The sequence below is a fragment of the Oculina patagonica genome, chromosome 12 (assembly GCF_052425735.1).
Source record: "Oculina patagonica isolate OP01 chromosome 12, crgOcupat, whole genome shotgun sequence".
NCBI lineage: Eukaryota > Metazoa > Cnidaria > Anthozoa > Scleractinia > Oculinidae > Oculina > Oculina patagonica.
In genome coordinates this window covers 29,784,749-29,802,124 of record NC_135769.1, presented here as the reverse complement: position 1 = coordinate 29,802,124, position 17,376 = coordinate 29,784,749, and the positions used below count along the sequence as shown (strand labels likewise).

At 39.7% G+C, this 17,376-nt stretch overlaps 1 protein-coding gene across 1 annotated transcript; it reads right to left on the bottom strand.

Annotated features, from left to right (window-relative positions):
* Positions 1-1,060: 1,060 nt before the first annotated feature.
* On the bottom strand, positions 1,061-17,360 carry LOC144631532 (nuclear protein localization protein 4 homolog). Its single transcript, XM_078489976.1, has 17 exons — positions 17,271-17,360; positions 17,102-17,182; positions 15,762-15,874; positions 14,649-14,846; positions 14,313-14,361; positions 11,034-11,128; positions 9,708-9,831; positions 7,053-7,139; positions 6,786-6,878; positions 5,868-6,153; positions 5,307-5,344; positions 5,100-5,222; positions 4,936-5,007; positions 4,727-4,828; positions 3,746-3,862; positions 3,323-3,437; positions 1,061-2,607 (listed from the first exon to the last, which is right to left on the bottom strand). The coding sequence occupies exons 1-17, from the start codon at positions 17,280-17,282 to the stop codon at positions 2,456-2,458; spliced, it is 1,857 nt and encodes a 618-aa protein (XP_078346102.1). The 5' UTR covers positions 17,283-17,360; the 3' UTR covers positions 1,061-2,455.
* Between the last annotated feature and the right edge of the window lie 16 nt (positions 17,361-17,376).

Here is a 17,376-nt window from a genome sequence, read left to right as displayed (position 1 = left end):
CTTCTTTAACTTTAAAAGCACCACTTTGGCGGACAAAAAATCAGCCTCGAAATTGTAATTATCATAATATAACGTAGAGTAACTAGTGTAAATAAAGATAAAATTTAAGCATGATTTCAACGCGTTCTTGAATTCTTAACATCACTCACGCTGATAAAGCTACGCAATAAGCAGCTCTAAAATGGAATTGAACAGAAAAGATACTCAGCAAAAATGTTACAGGAGACGACTGCACACAGGCTTCAAAAACATAAAACAACATGAAGGAAATCATATCCTTCAAAATTTCACTCAACAAATTATCCTGCGACGGTAGTTTTCTAGTCGGGGAGTAGAAGGTGATTTCTGTGTTAAAAATTCAACCCGCCAATTTCATGGTTTCATGTCTGCTTTGTACACACTACAGGGGAAATGTAATGCTTCCGTAAAAGCGGCTTATTAACCCATTGACGCTGGAGGTCACCCTGGTCCCCGAGCCAACTTTGCAATTTCTCACATAAACGGCTCGCAGCTGTTTATAAAGACATGCAAATGGAAAGCTCTTTCGCCTAGGGTAGCTCGGTATGGAGGGTAACCCTCCTGCCTAGCACGACTTTGGTCCCACCAAGCCGGCAACGTGAAACGTTAAGTTTCAAGTGTGCACGCACGCCCTGTAGTCGAGCTTTATTAATTGAGGGAAGGTTGTCGTGAGAAAACAGATTATAAATAGTCTAACTACAACACGGTAATTCTCGCAGCAACATAAGCAACACAAGGTGCTTGCTATATGGAAGGGGTAAAATCATCACAATTTGCTTCTTGTTGTGACCTGGCTTCTAAGAATTCAGTCTCGTGACCGCTACGCGTTTTATAAACAAAAAAGATTCAGTCCAAAGAGATACGAGTAAAAGAAGTTTTCTCTTCTCGTGGCATTTCGTGCGCCCAGCTTTGCTCGTACCCAGGCTCCATCTTCTACCTCCCCTCCTACCCGTCTGGATCTATTTTATTTGTGGGTAGGGGAGAGGGGAGAGATAGTAAATATTAAAAAAAAAAAGGCAACGATACTTTGGTATACTTCACATTAATTCAAAACGAGATTATTTATTGTGATTTAGATTATATTATATACCGCAATTGTTACAGTTTGACTACTCCAACCAAGGCCACCTCACAAAATTTTGTGCAAATTGATAAATGAAAACCTCGGACGTTAAATATAGATTTCCAACATATTAACAATCTAAGCAGGCTGCACACTTAAGAAGCAATAAATTTAGGTCCTTTTTTATCGCTTTAAGACCCTTTTAACACTCAAACACTATTGGTAAATTTGCAAAGAATTTGCTTGGGTGGCCTTGGTTTGAGTAGTTGCACTGTAAAGGAAGGGTGAGGTAGGTTGTATCGGAAAAGGGTGTGGGGGATAGAGAGACTGGGGGCGATAATGGATGAGGAAGCGTATTAAAAAACGCTTTCCGAGAAACCTTTGGAAGATTAAAGTAGGCAAGATCAGGGCTTTAAACTAAAACGGGTGAAGAAGTGACAACTAAATAAGTATTGCTTAGTGCAGAAAAGATAATGGGAAGATTAAAGGGACTGTGTAACGGACTTTAGCTAAAATGAAATGTCTATCACATTCGGTGAAACATATAAAAATAACCTCTTAAAACAATACGGGGACATTTCAATAACATAGCAAACGCAAAAGAAGGTACGGATGGCCAAAAGTGACGAAGATTGAAACGGATTGCAATACTGTATGGGTTTTTGAAATATTGTTGGGTTGAACAGTTTTCAAAGTTAGTCTCGTTTACTTGTAACTTTAAATTATAACGCCCGGGAGACACATTTGGTTGCAATGAAGCTATGTTTTTGTCATTTGGATCCAGAAAAGTAATTTCTTTGCAAGCATTAATTTTCATAGCAAGTATTTGGCAAAACTTAAGAAAATAAACTTAACTCAGCCGTGGCACAGTCCCTTTAAAGGTAAACAAAGGATTATCTAGTCTGAAAAGAAGACGGCCGACACTACAGACTAAGGATTGTCAAATCTTTGAACTGTTTTATTTGCTGTTATGAGGCATCTTTGTACTCCGGCCTGTCATCATATTTACCGTGAATCTGTGTAATACCGTGAGGCCTTGGACTTCAAAGTGTCAAAATTTTCTGTCCAATAGTTCCTTTTGTTTTGCTTTCAGCATTCAGCCGTATCTCAATATCGCAGTTTTGTTGTCGTGGAATAACACCCTAGCATTCCTCTACAACGGAGCTTACATGAACAGCGACGGAAACAAGTCCACTGGAATCAAATATAAAACGTGCAGAATTTTCCCAGTTCTTGGACTAAACTTATCAAACGGCCAAATATTTCCAAGACGCTCTCAGCTGACTTGAAATAAAGATAATCACAATCCCTTTCTTGCTGCTTGTCCCACAGGCTGTTCTTATTAATAACAAGAAGCAATTTCGTAAACGTTCCTCAGTGCTCGGGAAGACCACACATATCGCAGTTCTCGTGTCCATGTTGGTTAATAAAGGTACAGTGCTTGCACGTCCAACCTGCACCGCTGGGAGACTGGGACATATCGACCATGTCCACATCACCTGCACCACGTGGTTCTGGAGACGGAGCTGCAAGGAGATTCTTTGTTTAGCATGAGTCAAGATTCTATACTAGCACAGTCTTCTTTTAAGTTATTTTGAAACGGAAAAAAGGAGACTCTGGAGTGACTATTTCGCACTCAGCTCATGTCGTGAGACTTCTTATTTTTTCATACACGAGGTATAAATCACACTTAACTTATTTTTTTTTATGTTAAAAAAAGTTGAGCCCAAGAGGATTTGAACCCGGGTTGCCGGCATGCCGTGTGGGAATGATATCCACTACGTTATAGAAATTTTAACCCTATTATAAAAGCTAACCACAAGCAACCCAAGCTAAAGTAGGCTAACCGGAGCGCTAATTAGGCTAACTGCAGTGCTGTTTAGTATTCACTACATGAACTTTTGACACTTTTGAGTCGTGTTTATCTCTTTTTATCGGGCTTTATTTGCAGACCAAAAGAGAGCCAGCGAAGTAACCAAAAATATATCTATCAATACGATATAGCGCGAGTTTTCACGTCAGATCATACGCGAACCGCCAGGTCTGAAAATAGTAATAAAAAATGACGGTCTCAACTAGGGCTAGGATTTGGACATGACGGTGCCGGGCAGCCCCACCAAAAATTTCAGGGAGTACACACGCGGGGAGAAAGCGGGAAGGGGGAGGGGGAAGGAACATTTTAGGAACAGTCCTCTTTACGTGATGCACAAAGTATTATATTATCCGTGCACATTCTCTCACCATTTGCTGCCTGCATGAGTTGTACCACAGTGGACCACTGTTCACTTTTACTCCAGCGGCGCGCCGCCTCCGCATCTTTATTTTTAACCGCTGTACACAGCTCTCCTAGGTGATCCTACAAGCCACATGACACAAAATAACAAAAATAACAAATAAAATTAACAGGCACACACACCTTTAACCTTGTCAGTCCGATTATGAAAAGATCAAATCTCCTTACTGACTTTCATACAATTCCTAAAATTTTAGTACGGAGAATTTAGTAAACAGCAAAATAATATCCCACAGTTGATGCACCGCAAGGCTATGGATTTACCTAACTTTAAAGGAACGATCGCCCAAAGTTGCGACCCTCCGACAGTAACGAAAAGTAAGTAAGTGAAAAAGCTATGTACATTAACACTAATAAAACACTGTACTCACCCTTAAAAGAAGCATGTCGCAGGTTGCCAGGAAAACCAAAAGATGAAAATTCGACATAGCAGACAAGAAGTCATCAGGAGAAAACTGGTTCAAGTATCTTACTAACGCGTTAAAATCCTGTGAACAAATCAACAAGTCTTATTCAGTACCACCTTAATTATCCACGATCTGTGTCCCCGTCTGGCCTTGTAGCTCAGTCGGTAGAGCAACATTGATCTAATCCGGAGGTCGTAGGTTCGAAGCCTACTGAGGTCAAATAATTTCTCTTTGCCTCGTCTGCTCTCCGGATTTCCTTTATAGGGCTAACGCTCAGATGGAAGAGTTAATTTTCTACTTTCCAACCCTTAGGCCCGGGCCAAACGTCAAACTTCACATGAAACGAACTAAACTGAGCGAATTAAGTTCATGATATAAAGTTTGACGTTTGACTCAGTAGAGTTCGTCCGACTGAATTAAGATCGACCAACACGTTCTACCCGTCTGCTTCAGACGGATAGAACGTGTGAAGATCGACTGTGGGACAAACGTCGATCTTTTCATGAAACGGACTTAATAAAAAAAAATTAAATTTGTATGTTAATGTATTTTTAGCCTCGAAATATTCGTTCTTGCTGGTCTGAATTTGGTTCGACGGTCGGTTCGACGAATTATGTTCATCGTTTGACCCAACGGTCGAGCTTTACCTGTTTGGGTCGTCCAAAACTAGAATTTGGTTCGTCTAAAAGTTCGACGTTTGGTCTGGGCCTTACTAACTTACTAGAGCAACTACAACATGTACGTTAAAATAGTCCACCATCCGCGCGGCCTTACACTGTATGATTGAGTGAATCATACCACAAGACAAGACAAATTCAACAACAAAGCGGCGCTTCCGTAAATCTTCGTAATCTTCCGTAAATCTTCTTTCAACCTAGTTGACAATGATGTCTATTATGTTAGTAAGAGGAAAAGACACTGTACAATGTCTATTGCTTTTCTCACCTGAAGTTCTCCAATACTAGAGCGGTTTTCTAATGGAAAAGGTTCTCCTTGAACCTGGTTGGAGAAAGTGAACTGTGGCTCTACAGGAAAAGCAGCCGGCACCTGCAAGCGACAAAATCGTACAAGGCGGCTGTGGTAATAGGCCCCTTTTTCAGGTTGTTTACTGATTGGAGAGTCGTTAGAAAATCAGACTAACTAACGACACCTACCTGCACTAAAACATACTCTATAGGCATTGGACGTGCTAGTAGGGTCACCTCGTTTTTGTATGAATCAGTTGTCTACACAGAAAAAAAAAAAAAGCAAAATTAATCTCGGACATGAGGATCATAGGCTGACTTTAGGTTCAAGTTCATTCCCTAAACATACCAACCTTATAGAATACATCCGGGACGTATTGATCGCTCGAGGATTCCCGGATGTAGCCCAGGCCTGGTTCATCTATTGTGGGGACCAGGCAGTCATCGCGTACTAAAGCCATGCACTGGTTTGATACCTGAGAGGAACGTTAAAAGGAATACTTATGAACGGAGATACAACAGAAAAGCTTGTCATAAATGAAGGGAAAATTTAACTGTACCTGAAAGCCATCGAAGCCAACTTGGTTGTCCATATTGCCTACAAAATAAACCATGTGTTTTAAGTGCGAGGTTTGTGCCGACAAATTGAATCAAAAAGTGAATCACTTTCAGCTGCTTCTTACGGAACGTTTCTAAACGCCGACAATACTGTTAAATGTGACGCTCGGAGGATTGTTAACGTGTATATCACACGGTCTTGTTGGCCTTTGTTTGAACTGGCCACAAAACACAAAGTCCGCCGTCCTCGCTGGCAACCTACGCCCTGAGGCATCCAAAACAAAAACAAGAGTCAAGCTTGACTGTTTTAGGTCACTGTTTTGACTGTTGTCATATTGTTTTGCTCCTGGGGGGAGCAAAAGAACGGGGTAACATAATTTTTGGATGCAAATTCGTTCTAAAACGGGATACTACTTTGGAGACTCGGGCGGCACATACCCACCCAACCAAACCTGAGGGGGTGGGGTGCTATCCCAGCAGCATGGCGGATCTTGTGCCTGGGTCATGTACCGTGTTGAGCGACATCTTTTCTAAGATCACGCTCGGATGGAGTGTAAACATACCTGATACAACAACAGTGGAAAACTTTGATCCAAATTTGCCATTAGACGATAGTTTACATGGTGAAGGATGCTGATTCTGTAACTGTCCTGCAAGGATGCATTCCTCAGCAGTGAGGAAGTGTGTGTTGATATCTCGCAGATGTTTCACCGTGCCTTTCCGCACGTCATCAGCTATAAGATCTGTAAATATCCAGCCAACCTTCTGAAGGCCAAGCTCGGCTGCTAGTTTGTCGACGACTGCCTCATGGGGGTCTGGTAAAAGCTTTATGCTGTCCGGAGTGTCTTCCTACAAAACATAATCAAATTTTCTCTTAAAAAAGTGTAAAAAAAGTGTAAAGTCTGCCCCAGGTGAGGAGCCGCATTTTAAAGCGGTGGGGATTCTTGTCGGAAAATTTGAATGAAATCCCTAAAGGAGACCTATCTGGGCGAGGCTCAAGCTTTATTTGGCCCCTAAATTCATTCTAGAAGACACACAAGTCATAGAGCTATTAGCACAAACTCGAATGCTCACATCTATGAAGGAATTTGAAGATTTTATGCCAGATCTGGATTGATCTTAACCATCATCACAGTATAATGGCGCTTTTTAATTCTTCATGGCAACCCTAAAAGAAACCTTGCCAGGTAAAACCCTCTGTTCCGCACCTTTCTTTTAATTGATGATCTCTTTTTCATTGTTTAGCAATTACAAAAAAATGACTTGCAGACCACACTTCGCTTTTTCGTATCCTAAACGTGACTGCCATCCCCCCTTTTTCAAAAACCGGCATAGTATTGGACCCATTTTTCCTCTTTTTATGAGTAAACGTTACAATCCGAAAATAACTGTACAACAATATTTGATCCTTTCACCAAACAAACATGCAGTAATATACATACCGTAAGCTTCTGAAACTGATTTCATGAGCCAGCACTTACCTGTGGAGGCTCGTAAATGGCCGCAACAGACGCTCGTATTCCCAAGGGTACATCTTTATGGTGCTCATAACGACCATACAGAAATCCCAGCCTCTGAGGACAGAAGGTGACTTCGTTATTTATTAAGAAATTTTCAGTGCTTGTCAACGAGGTTTAATGTTATTACATAATTAACTGTAAACGTCTGGTAAGTTTAGTGTATCAATAGCTTTGTTCTCCTTTTTATAAGATAAAGAAAACATCTAAAACTAAAAAAAATGGGCTTGCCTGATTTCCTGTTTTTCTCCAATAATTCAGAAATGGTTCCACAATGCAGGGATTTTCAAACAAGATGTTGTCTACATGCCTGTACACCTACAAGAAAAAAGTCATTAAAATTTCAATATGCAACACTGGAACCAATATTTGAGTTATTTTTTCAAAAATAGCTCTTAGTCGGCGTGATGGGCCGTGTAGTCAGTCAGTCAGTCAGTGAAGTATGTTTGTCACACCAATCAGATTTCAGGTACTATCAGAACCAATCAAATTGAAGTTTATAAGGGGAAAGCAATCTAACATACTTGTAGTGAGCGATTTTAGATTTGTTAGAAGGTGGAATTGGTGAGTTATGAATTAACCTTGGATTAAAAACGTGTTTTTCGTAACGCTCACCTGTTTGTTATTTGTCTTAATCGAGCGTTCTTTTGAAGAGGCTAGCTTTCCTGACCGTGGTAAAAATTACATAAAGCATTTGCACACAGCAGATTTAAAGATTAATGTTGTCATTATGATGTTAATACTGTGTGTATATTTACAAAGAGTCGAAGAAATGGAAAAGAATCTTCTTTACATTCCTAAATATTACTGGAGACTCCGTGGCGTTAAATAACTGCAAACCGCAATTAATTTAATAAGTCTCTTGAGCTTCTTGCTCAATTCACCAATTCAGAAGTGGCGTTTGTGTTTATACTTTTAAAACATCTCGTTCAAGCATTTAATGAACCATTATAAGTATTAACTTTGCTGTTAAAAGCAACTACGATCGATAGCAAAAACAGAATAAGAGCGTGCCATTCCGTGACAATTTGATAACTTAATTAGTTCTTGTTTGTTGAATAAAATTTACGTTGTGAATGAATCAAAATCTTTGTTGAACAGTTCTGACAGGAAACAAGTACTCCAGGTGTGCTGCGCTTTAAAGAACTTTCCCGAAGAGAGTGGTTTTTTATTTGATTCGTTTATTACTTCGTTTATTACAGTACTTTTCGTTCAATGACTATTGAGCGCGTTAAATGGAGACATGGCTTTTTCGAGAAAAACAAGGCTATAGTGTTACGTTCGTTTTCAAAAAACAAAGATATCATGTTACAAAAGTGAGAAAAACAACAGTATCATGTTAGTGTTTAGCAAAAAGCCCAAAGTATTCCGTAACAAACAAAAGTATCACATTACGGTTGCTACAAAGCTACCAACAAAATAACCGCTTTAAACAGAATAAGAACGTGCCATTTTGTGACATTTTGATAATTAACTTAGTTCTTGTTTTTTTAATTAAATGATGAAAATTTACGTATTGAATAAAACAGTTCTGATGTATCAAAATGCACGTAAAAATTATTTTGTTTGCAAGCAAATTTTGTGCAAAAAAGTGACTCCGTGGGCTGCCATACACAAATAGCTCAACCCATGACATAAACCATCCCAACAGGACAATCACCCAGTTTCACCCCAAGCCACCCCATAAATTGAAATATAACTCCTCCACGCTTAGTGTGCCTATTTTTTTAGAAGTTAGTATGTTCATACCCATGGCAAAAATAGCCTTTCTTAAAGACCCTTACAATACCTCCCTTTTACACTCATTGCCAGTACATGAGCTTGGGGTAGGTGCCTTTGGAATGGTGAAGCAATGCATGATTTAAACACAGTTTACAGGCTTTCATGCATGGCAACCCTGAGAGTGGCAACCACCACAGACCGTCACTGGAGAGAATTGGTAGACATACTTACCAATCCAAAAACTAAGGGAGGGAGGGGTGGGGGCCAGCCACAAAGCACACCACAAGCATGTGCAAAGCTAAGCATGAACCACATATCCACATACTGAGTGTAGCAACTCTCGTAAGCTTGTAATTCTATTGGTCCTCTTGTGTAGCAGTTGTTAAAAATTGTCTTTGGGGCTAGGGGTATTGTTCCTGTTGCCTGTTCCAAATTTCTCTCAAAGGGTGAGCCATTCATGTAAGACCTTACAAGAGCTAACTACCTGACCCCCATATACAGCTAGAAAACAAAACATATCAGCCCCTGCAAAACCCTGTATGCAACCCCAAGGTGTACATGCCACAGCACTGAACTGGGTGTAACTTAACCATATGTTAAATCCCAAAGATCCCTTATCAACAAAAGGCCAGACATGGATGTACAACAGGGCTCAAATCGCCGTCCGGCTCCGGCCCGTGTCCGCTGTGGCGGTCTTGCCGGTCGCCGGCCGCTCCCTCCGTGGGTGGTTCGCCGGGTCTCGGGCGGCCCCCGTCGCGTCGCCCCCCGCGGCGTCTCCTGCGGCTCCCTTGGTTCGTGCCGGGCTCCGGCGCGGCGTGCGCTGTCTCGGTCCGCTCGCTTGTGTGGGCGCGGGCGCGCCACTGCGCGCGCCCTCCCGGGCGGGCGGCGGGCTGCCGCCCGTCGCGCGGCCTCCACGTCGTTCCAGGCCCTGTACAACTAGGTATTTTGTGTAGGATTTGAAATAAATATACAACAGACAAACACACAAAAGTATCACCTTCACCTATCATAATATATTTTTAGTTTGCCAAGTGGCATGTTATGGCTTGGCATTGTCAGATACAAATGTTACCCTAGTCTTACCAGTGACTTGAAAGATGAATTCTCTTTACTGTCTCCCATAAGAATAACAAGTCTAAGAAATTGCATGACTAAATAACTTACTTGTCTCTTTAGCGTAATAGCACTGGGCTGACACTTTGTACAAATTCCCCCAGGCCATGGCGGATGTTCTGTGCATCCAGGTTTAATTCGACAACTGGTATCCTCCAGTACTGTAAACTTTCCTCTGTTTTCCAGTAAATCAAAGAGAATGTCACTTACTAGTCAGACAACTAACACTTTAAAACATACACCAAAAAAGTTAGTTTCTCTAACTAAAAAATATAATGATAAAAATAGGTGCCTTATGTTTAAACCTCAGGCCAAACAAGAATGACAGGGTTTATACTCTTTTGAGCTTTTGAAATTCCATGACTTTCCATGACCTTTTCCAAGACTTTTCAAAGTTTTCCATGACCTAAATTTGACCATTTTAATTGTTTGGAAATTTTCAAAAATTATCTTAAATTCGGGTACATTTTTACTCTTTGTTTACTCTGCCTAACTTTCATTTTGTACAATCAATACCATTTTCCATGACTTTCCATCACCCACACTTAAATTCCATAACTTTCCAAGCCTGGAAAATGAAATTCTAAAATTCCACGACTTTCCAGGTTTTACATGACACGAAAGAGCCCTGGAATGAGAGTTGACTCCTGCTCTCATTTGTTCTGAAAGTGTCATGCACCCTTGGCAACTATTCTGACTCTTGTGCCATCTTATCAAGTTTGAACAGTAGTGTAGCAGCCCCCGAATTTTACTGGTCCTCTAGGTAGTAGTTTGACTGGGAGGCACGGTGGCCTGACTGGGAGGTCCGGGGTTCAGTCCTGGCTGGGGTCACTGTGTTTTACTCTCATACATGTAGTACCTCTCTCCACCCAGGTGTATAGATGGGGTACCAGCAAAATGCTGCTGGGGGGTGGGGGTGGGGCGGGGGTACCCTGCAATGGACTAGCATCCCATCCAGGGGGGAGTAGCTCCGGTATTTTCCTGTTTCTTCTTCTATTGTTCTCCTGAACAGTAGTGAGCCATTCATGTAAGTACTTTGTGAGAGCTGCTACCCACCCCCCCCCCCCCGAATAAAACAATAATTATTTAAATATCTCTCTTGATAGTTTTGGAGAGTATTCACACACTTCTTTGACCCAAGCTTGCTGAGGGGTGGAAAAAACTCGCTTGCAACTTTCATCATTTAACCTATAGAGACTCTCATTCCCAGCACTTAATTCTTGGAAATATTAGAACTTTTATGAAAATGCTCAAGCAGCTGCTCACTGATGGCATGTCTTGGCCTGCACTTCTCTCATGACTTTATTTCAGTGCTTCAGGTAAACACAGCACAGCTAGCACAAACAAGAAAAGCTGATTTGAAACAGCAGCACTCACCTATCAGTTCCTCCACCTAGCTTCTTAAGGAATGCATGAAATGACATGTGTTTGATGGGTGGTTTGTGATTCTTTAAATACTCTTCATCATAGGGCTGATAAAAAGAAGCAAACGTATATCAAAGAGGTTTTTTTTTTGAGCTCTGTACGTGAACATGGCTATCTTTATGGTCCAAATCTCCCCATGCACTTGTCAGCTTCTAGTTCAGTTCAGCTTCTCAGTCAGCTTTTACTTCAGCTTCTCAGCTGTAAATTTTAGCATTCTCAAGTTAAACGTCGAAGGAAATTATAACGGCACCATGGTAGTGATTTGGATAGCTGATCTTAATTAACACAAGGCTGTGCTCTAGCGGTGCCCGGTCGCCTCAGGCGACTAACATTTGGTCTCGGGCGACCGAAAAATAAAACTGCTCGCCCGGCCAGGCACCCGGCCCTCTTGTTCGCCGTTCCACACTGTAGTATAGCAGGGGATTGATTGTAAAATTATGTTTTGGGCTGATTGATAATGTTATTTGTGGGAAAATAGGCTTCCGTACATTACGAAGTCAAATGTTTACGCTTGCCAGCGCTGTCAAGTTCGTTCCACATGATTTAACACAAGCTTGACTTTGCACGTGACAAAATGCACGAACATTAAAAAAATATGTGTTGAAATCTTGAGTTTTTTTCTTGAGATGATTTAGTTTTCATTTATTTTGGTATATTAATAGTTTTCGTTAGTGCAGTGTGTTGGTGTTAACATAAAATGAAATTCTTCGTACAGTATACGCAAATTTCTGCGTCTTCGGCTTCGTCTGCAGATGTTTACATACATAGGAATAGCGACAACTTGTTGCACTCTAAATCTTGATAAAATGTAATTATCATTTAGCTTAAATCGAATTTATTTGTTTTTAGACTTGTTGTGGTAATCTCAAACGAAAATTCTTAACGACGTTAGGATTGAGGTGATATTTACGTTACTATTAAAGGATTTTCGTCGGATGTATCACAAGTCACAAAATGAGTGGCCGCTAAAAATAGTAACAAACAACTCTGCCGTGTGTGAAATTATCACCTTTGGTGAATTGCAAAAAATAAATAAATATAAGATTGTTTGCAGTTTCATGAATTTCTGCAAGTTTAAATCAATCCGTTTCTTAATCAAATCGAATGGATTAGTATAGATTATCATTCAAACGGTGGTTCTCTCAGCCTGACTGTCGAAAGAATAGAAACTCAACCTAATTAAATGTTCTTTCTTAAATTCTTGTGACGTTCTTAATTTTTTTTGAACTCTCGACAAATTAACCGCTGAAACAAGAAAAGCTTGCAATTAATTGTTTAAGCCTTAACTTCTCTGGCGTCCTTTTATGAAACTAGATAAAGTAAGGAATTTTTGCGAAAAGGACGAAATTTTCCCATTTTGGCGCGAAAATTTTCAATGGGTTTCCGTACGACAGCATACAGGAATTCGCACTTTTTCGACTCACAAAGCCGCTATATTTGCTGAGTGGAATAATTATTTTATGAATCCAAAATGTTGTGTTTATTTTTTTGCAAGAGAGACTAACCAAGATAAGAGGGCAGTAATGCATTAACCTGTCACTTGTTTAGGGTTATACCATAATGTGATCGTTGGAAATAAAACTTATTGTGGCTTTAAAACAACCTTCTCTCACAAACTCTCTGTATTAACATTGATGTAAATGTTGTGTTACTGACAAAGTCAAAGTTGTTCATTGACAAGAAGCAACAAATATATATTTAATAGTGTGTGCTGTTAAATATAATCAACAAGAAATCTTTATTGGTTTTATGATTTAAATTCATTGGTTAATTAGTCATTAACTTATTACACTCCTTCTTATAAAAGCGTGAACACTAAAAAATATGTCTGGAATGTTTGTGTTTAGCCAATCACATGCGAGAACTTCAGACCGCAGAAACCACAAACAGTAAACGGGTTTCCATCGGTCACGGAGCAACTTTAGTTCTTATTTTGTTTCAGGATACACGCTCTGTCTTTTTTAAGAATTTTAAGAACTGCTATTCTTTCGTATCGAGGGCCACATCCAGAGCATGGTTTCAGGGATTTTTGAAAGAAAAAAAGGACGGTTTCTCTAGCGACGATATACGACATGGTTCAGTGCATGCAGTATGTTGTAGACATGTCTAGACATATTAAAGATGTAAACACGATAAACCGAATATAAAATACAAAATTGTGGAGTTTTCGTTACTGATTGTAAATCTTTTCGGTAGAACAAGGGATTCGATTTATTTCGGCAAACGATTTCAACCCTTAGGCAATTAGAGGTTCCGTGATCGTAAGACTGCAAACTGCAAAGGCTCCAGACGAAAATTATTCAAAATGTTGGCGTGATTGGTGCAAAGTAAACACCTCAATCGCTCAATCGTTTGATTTTCGCTTTTCCTTCCCGCTATCGTTTCGCTGTTATCGAAGAAACAAACCTTCCTTCTATCAGTGTTTAGGTCTGCTACAATAGTTGGGGTGAGATAAAAACCGGAAAATGCAAGCTTACCTCAGTACAAATTGTAACATGCCATCAGGCGAACGGTAACTGCAGATACGAATTCGTTACAATTTTTGAAAATTGGCGGCAACTGGGGCAAATCGTAGCGTCGGGCGCATCGGTTTTTCAATTTTTTCTATAAAAAAAAATCACTCAAACCTATTCTTCAGCGGAGCAGTGAATGTTCTCAAAAAGGAAGGAATTACAATAAGTGTGTTTACTTGTAAATTGGAGCGAAACGAGAACCAAATATTGTTCCGTGACCGATGGAAACCCATGTGGTTTCTGCGGTCTGAAGTTCTCGCATGTGATTGGTTAAAAGACAAAGAACATTCCAGACATATTTTAAGTGTTCACGCTTTAATAAGAAGCGGTGTAAAACATGATAATATTAATAAATAAATTAATTGAATAATTAATTAGTTTGGGCGACCAACCTGAAGGGCTGGGCACCCTACCTGGCAGGGTGGGAGCCCGAAGGGCTCCCAGAAAATTTCCTTAGAACACAGCCTTGTTAACATAGATTTTCATGGACTGGCAAAGTACAATACAATAATACAATAAAATTTTATGTGTTTAGCTAAATAGTTACTTTACAGACATGCCACGAAAATAAAAATTTAAAAAAAATGCAATTTAAAAATATGTTCCTATTACTTTCCTGCTACTGGGGTGAAGAGTATTGTTTGTTATACTGAGAAGTTTGTTATGTAGAGGTTCATTTCAAAACACTGGCACTGTCTACTTTTTCCAAGAATCTTACCTCAAGTGGTACACAATGAATACATTTGCTGTTTGGATTGTGATGACATCTGTAAAATACACAGCATAGAAAACAGGACTATTATATCAGGGCTGTGCTCTAAGGGCACCCGGGTGCCTCTGGTGACTAACTTTTGGCTTTGGGCGACCAGATAATCTTATTTCTTTCATATAAGCTTTATGCTGGACACCCTGGATCTCATAGTTTGGAACCTTTGGGTTCCTTGTAATTTTCCTTAGAGCACAGCCTTGTATATTAGCAGTACTTTTGGCAAAATATCTGACAAACCACAGTCAACTTTAATCACCCCATGACTATACTAGACTTTGTACTTACAGCTGAGGATCTCGCTCTCTATGGATCAGACCATTTTGCTTGGAAAGAAATGTATCAATTTCATCTTCCTTGACGTTGTTAGAACTTGCAGCAGAACTTGTAGAACTTGCAACAGATGTCAAAGAAGCAAAATTATTGCTTGCAACTTCTTTTTCAGCTGCTGAAATATCCTGGGACAAGAAAAGCATATCTCCATGCCTGATAAGAAGAAAAAAAAGGAAAAACATATTAAACACTTCTGACAGTTAGGGAAGCTGCATGTACCATCAATGTATAGGTACAAACTGCACTTTTTTATTACTGACAAGTTGACCATCAACAAACAATTTTACTCTAAAAATTGTATGGTGATGCTACAGTCATCTGTGGAAATGGTTAGCGTGCTGGGCTCTGCATCAAGCAGTCTGGATTCAATCCCTCAGGCCAGGGTCACTGTGTTGTGTTCTTGGACAAGACAATTCTCTCCCCCCCCCCCCCCAGGTGTATAACCAACAAATTAAAATGAGGCTCAGGAGTAACCCTGTGCTGCACTACCATCCCATCCACTGCAGGGGGAAGTACAACAAAAATTCTCCTAGTCTATCATTCTACATAAACCAGAGATACATGAAAGCACATGTCTGATGGGCCACTAGGCTCAAATTTCTATTTTTACTTTACAGTCATCTGTAGAGCTCTTAACTGACAATAAAAATGTATTGTTTCAAATTTTTTTAAAAGCCACAGTTTACTTCAGTTACAGCTAGTCAGAAATGATGATTGGCAAATAAAAACACTTTTAAACTAGAGAGTTATAACTAAACACCATAGTGATATGGAACATTTCATGAGGTTAGACAAAATTAACCAATCAGAATGTTTTATTAGCCTGCGAACAAGCTAGCGAAGGGGGGTTACACGAGCGTAGAGACTCAGCGGTGAACACGCACCCGTACTCCCCCTCAGGCCCTGCTCTTCCGCTCTTTTTGCTAGCGTAACACCACTCGGGAGCCTGTTCGCAGGCTATGTTTTATGGGTGGTCCATGGTTTAACTATAACTAGTACACAAAATGAATACCAGGATGACATTCTTTCATGTGATCTATGAAACTGAAGGGATACTAAACAACATACTTTATTCCAAGTGAAGATAGTGTCTTCCGTGTAGAGGTTTTAATCTCTCCTGTTTTGTCACGTCTTTGAAATAATGTCCATCCTCTCCTTGGGAGGGAAAGCTCTTCTGTGACCTAACAGATAAAACCACACTCAGAATTTCATGCCATCAAATCACTGACATCTGTAATAACAGCTAGTTAACTAAATCAGCTGAAAGGGCTTTAAACTAAAATCAACCTATCACAATGCTTTATTGCTGGTCCAATATTTTTCTAAGTCTTAGACTGGGTAAAGTTTCCACCATTCTTTTTCAATTACAGTCAAAACAGCTCAAGCGTTCCTTTTGATCAAGGGTGAATTAATGAATTCATGGTAATTTGATTTCATTCTTTGCTTCAATATGTCATTCTTGAATTGAATATTTGAATGTTCAAACTGCGACTCCATTCAAAACTAGAATATAGATTTCATAATGTCTGCGTTCATACAAGACATGTAAAAACTTAAAAAAATTCCCTTATTTGCATAAAATGGGTCAATGACATTTCTCCCACTTTTTCTTTAATTTTGCCAGCATGTAGTATTTTAATGTCTTGCCTCTCTTTTGGTATTATCAATCGTAGGGTTGAAAACAAGCAAGCAAACGATGTGTGACATTTGACGGTTGCCGAAATTATGCAAATTCTGGCCAAATTCCCATGTGCCTGTCGCATGAAGCCAGACAACAAATCCAATTAACATTCGAGAGGTCAGCTAAGACGATTGAAGGCAGCAACGAGCATAAAATGTTGGTTGAGGATTGAATTTCAGAGTTTTCATATCACTAAAAACTGCAATAAGTTATCTTATGTAATGTTATTTTTTTTAACCTTTCTCAGGGATACTCAAAAGAAAATGCATGGGTTATATACAATTCCATAAGAGTTTCTATTATCTGACATGGTTTTTTAACCATAGTTTTCTCTAAACACACAAAAAATTGCAAAATATGCTGAATCACTACTTTCATTTAAAGGAAAATTATGAATAAGAATAAGGGCAACCACAATTGTACAATGTACACAATAAATGTGACCTTTTTTAAACTTAATTAATTTAACTTGAGAAAGTTTAAACTAAAGAACATTCAAACATATATGCTTCAGACTTCAGTTTCCACTAAAGCTTGGTACTCTGGCCGGCTTTGGGCTCAAAAAAAAGTTCGTGTAAATTTGACGTTGATTTTTAGCTCAAGAAGGCAAGCTACAAGCTTTTACTTGTCAGACATATTCCTATACAGAAAAGTGTAAACTGCGACCTCTTGAAGCAAACTACAAAGTCGTTGTATGACTTTAGGTTTAGCATTTGACACGTCTTACCTTGCTAAGAAATGAGGAGATAGTTTCAGTGGCAGAGCATTTGATTCTAGATGTCCCCTCGCGGGATTGCACACGAACAATCTAACGCAAAGGAAACGAAGAAAACGGGTTTATACTCCGTAAACACAGATTAGAGCAATCTCTGATTTCAGAATGACTAAACACTTACAATTTGGGACATGCTGTTGCTTTCAGGAAGTGGATTTAGTTCAATTTTCTTTCGCTTTTCTTTTCCTTCGCCATGTTACGTGTAACCGAGTGATGTAATTTGACGT

Coding starts and splice junctions, on each gene's coding strand:
- LOC144631532 (XM_078489976.1), bottom strand. Junction 5,345..5,867: donor TTCCACTGTTGTTGTATCAG/GTATGTTTACAC, acceptor TTTATTTTGTAG/GCAATATGGACAACCAAGTT. Junction 3,863..4,726: donor CTAGTATTGGAGAACTTCAG/GTGAGAAAAGCA, acceptor ATTTGTTCACAG/GATTTTAACGCGTTAGTAAG.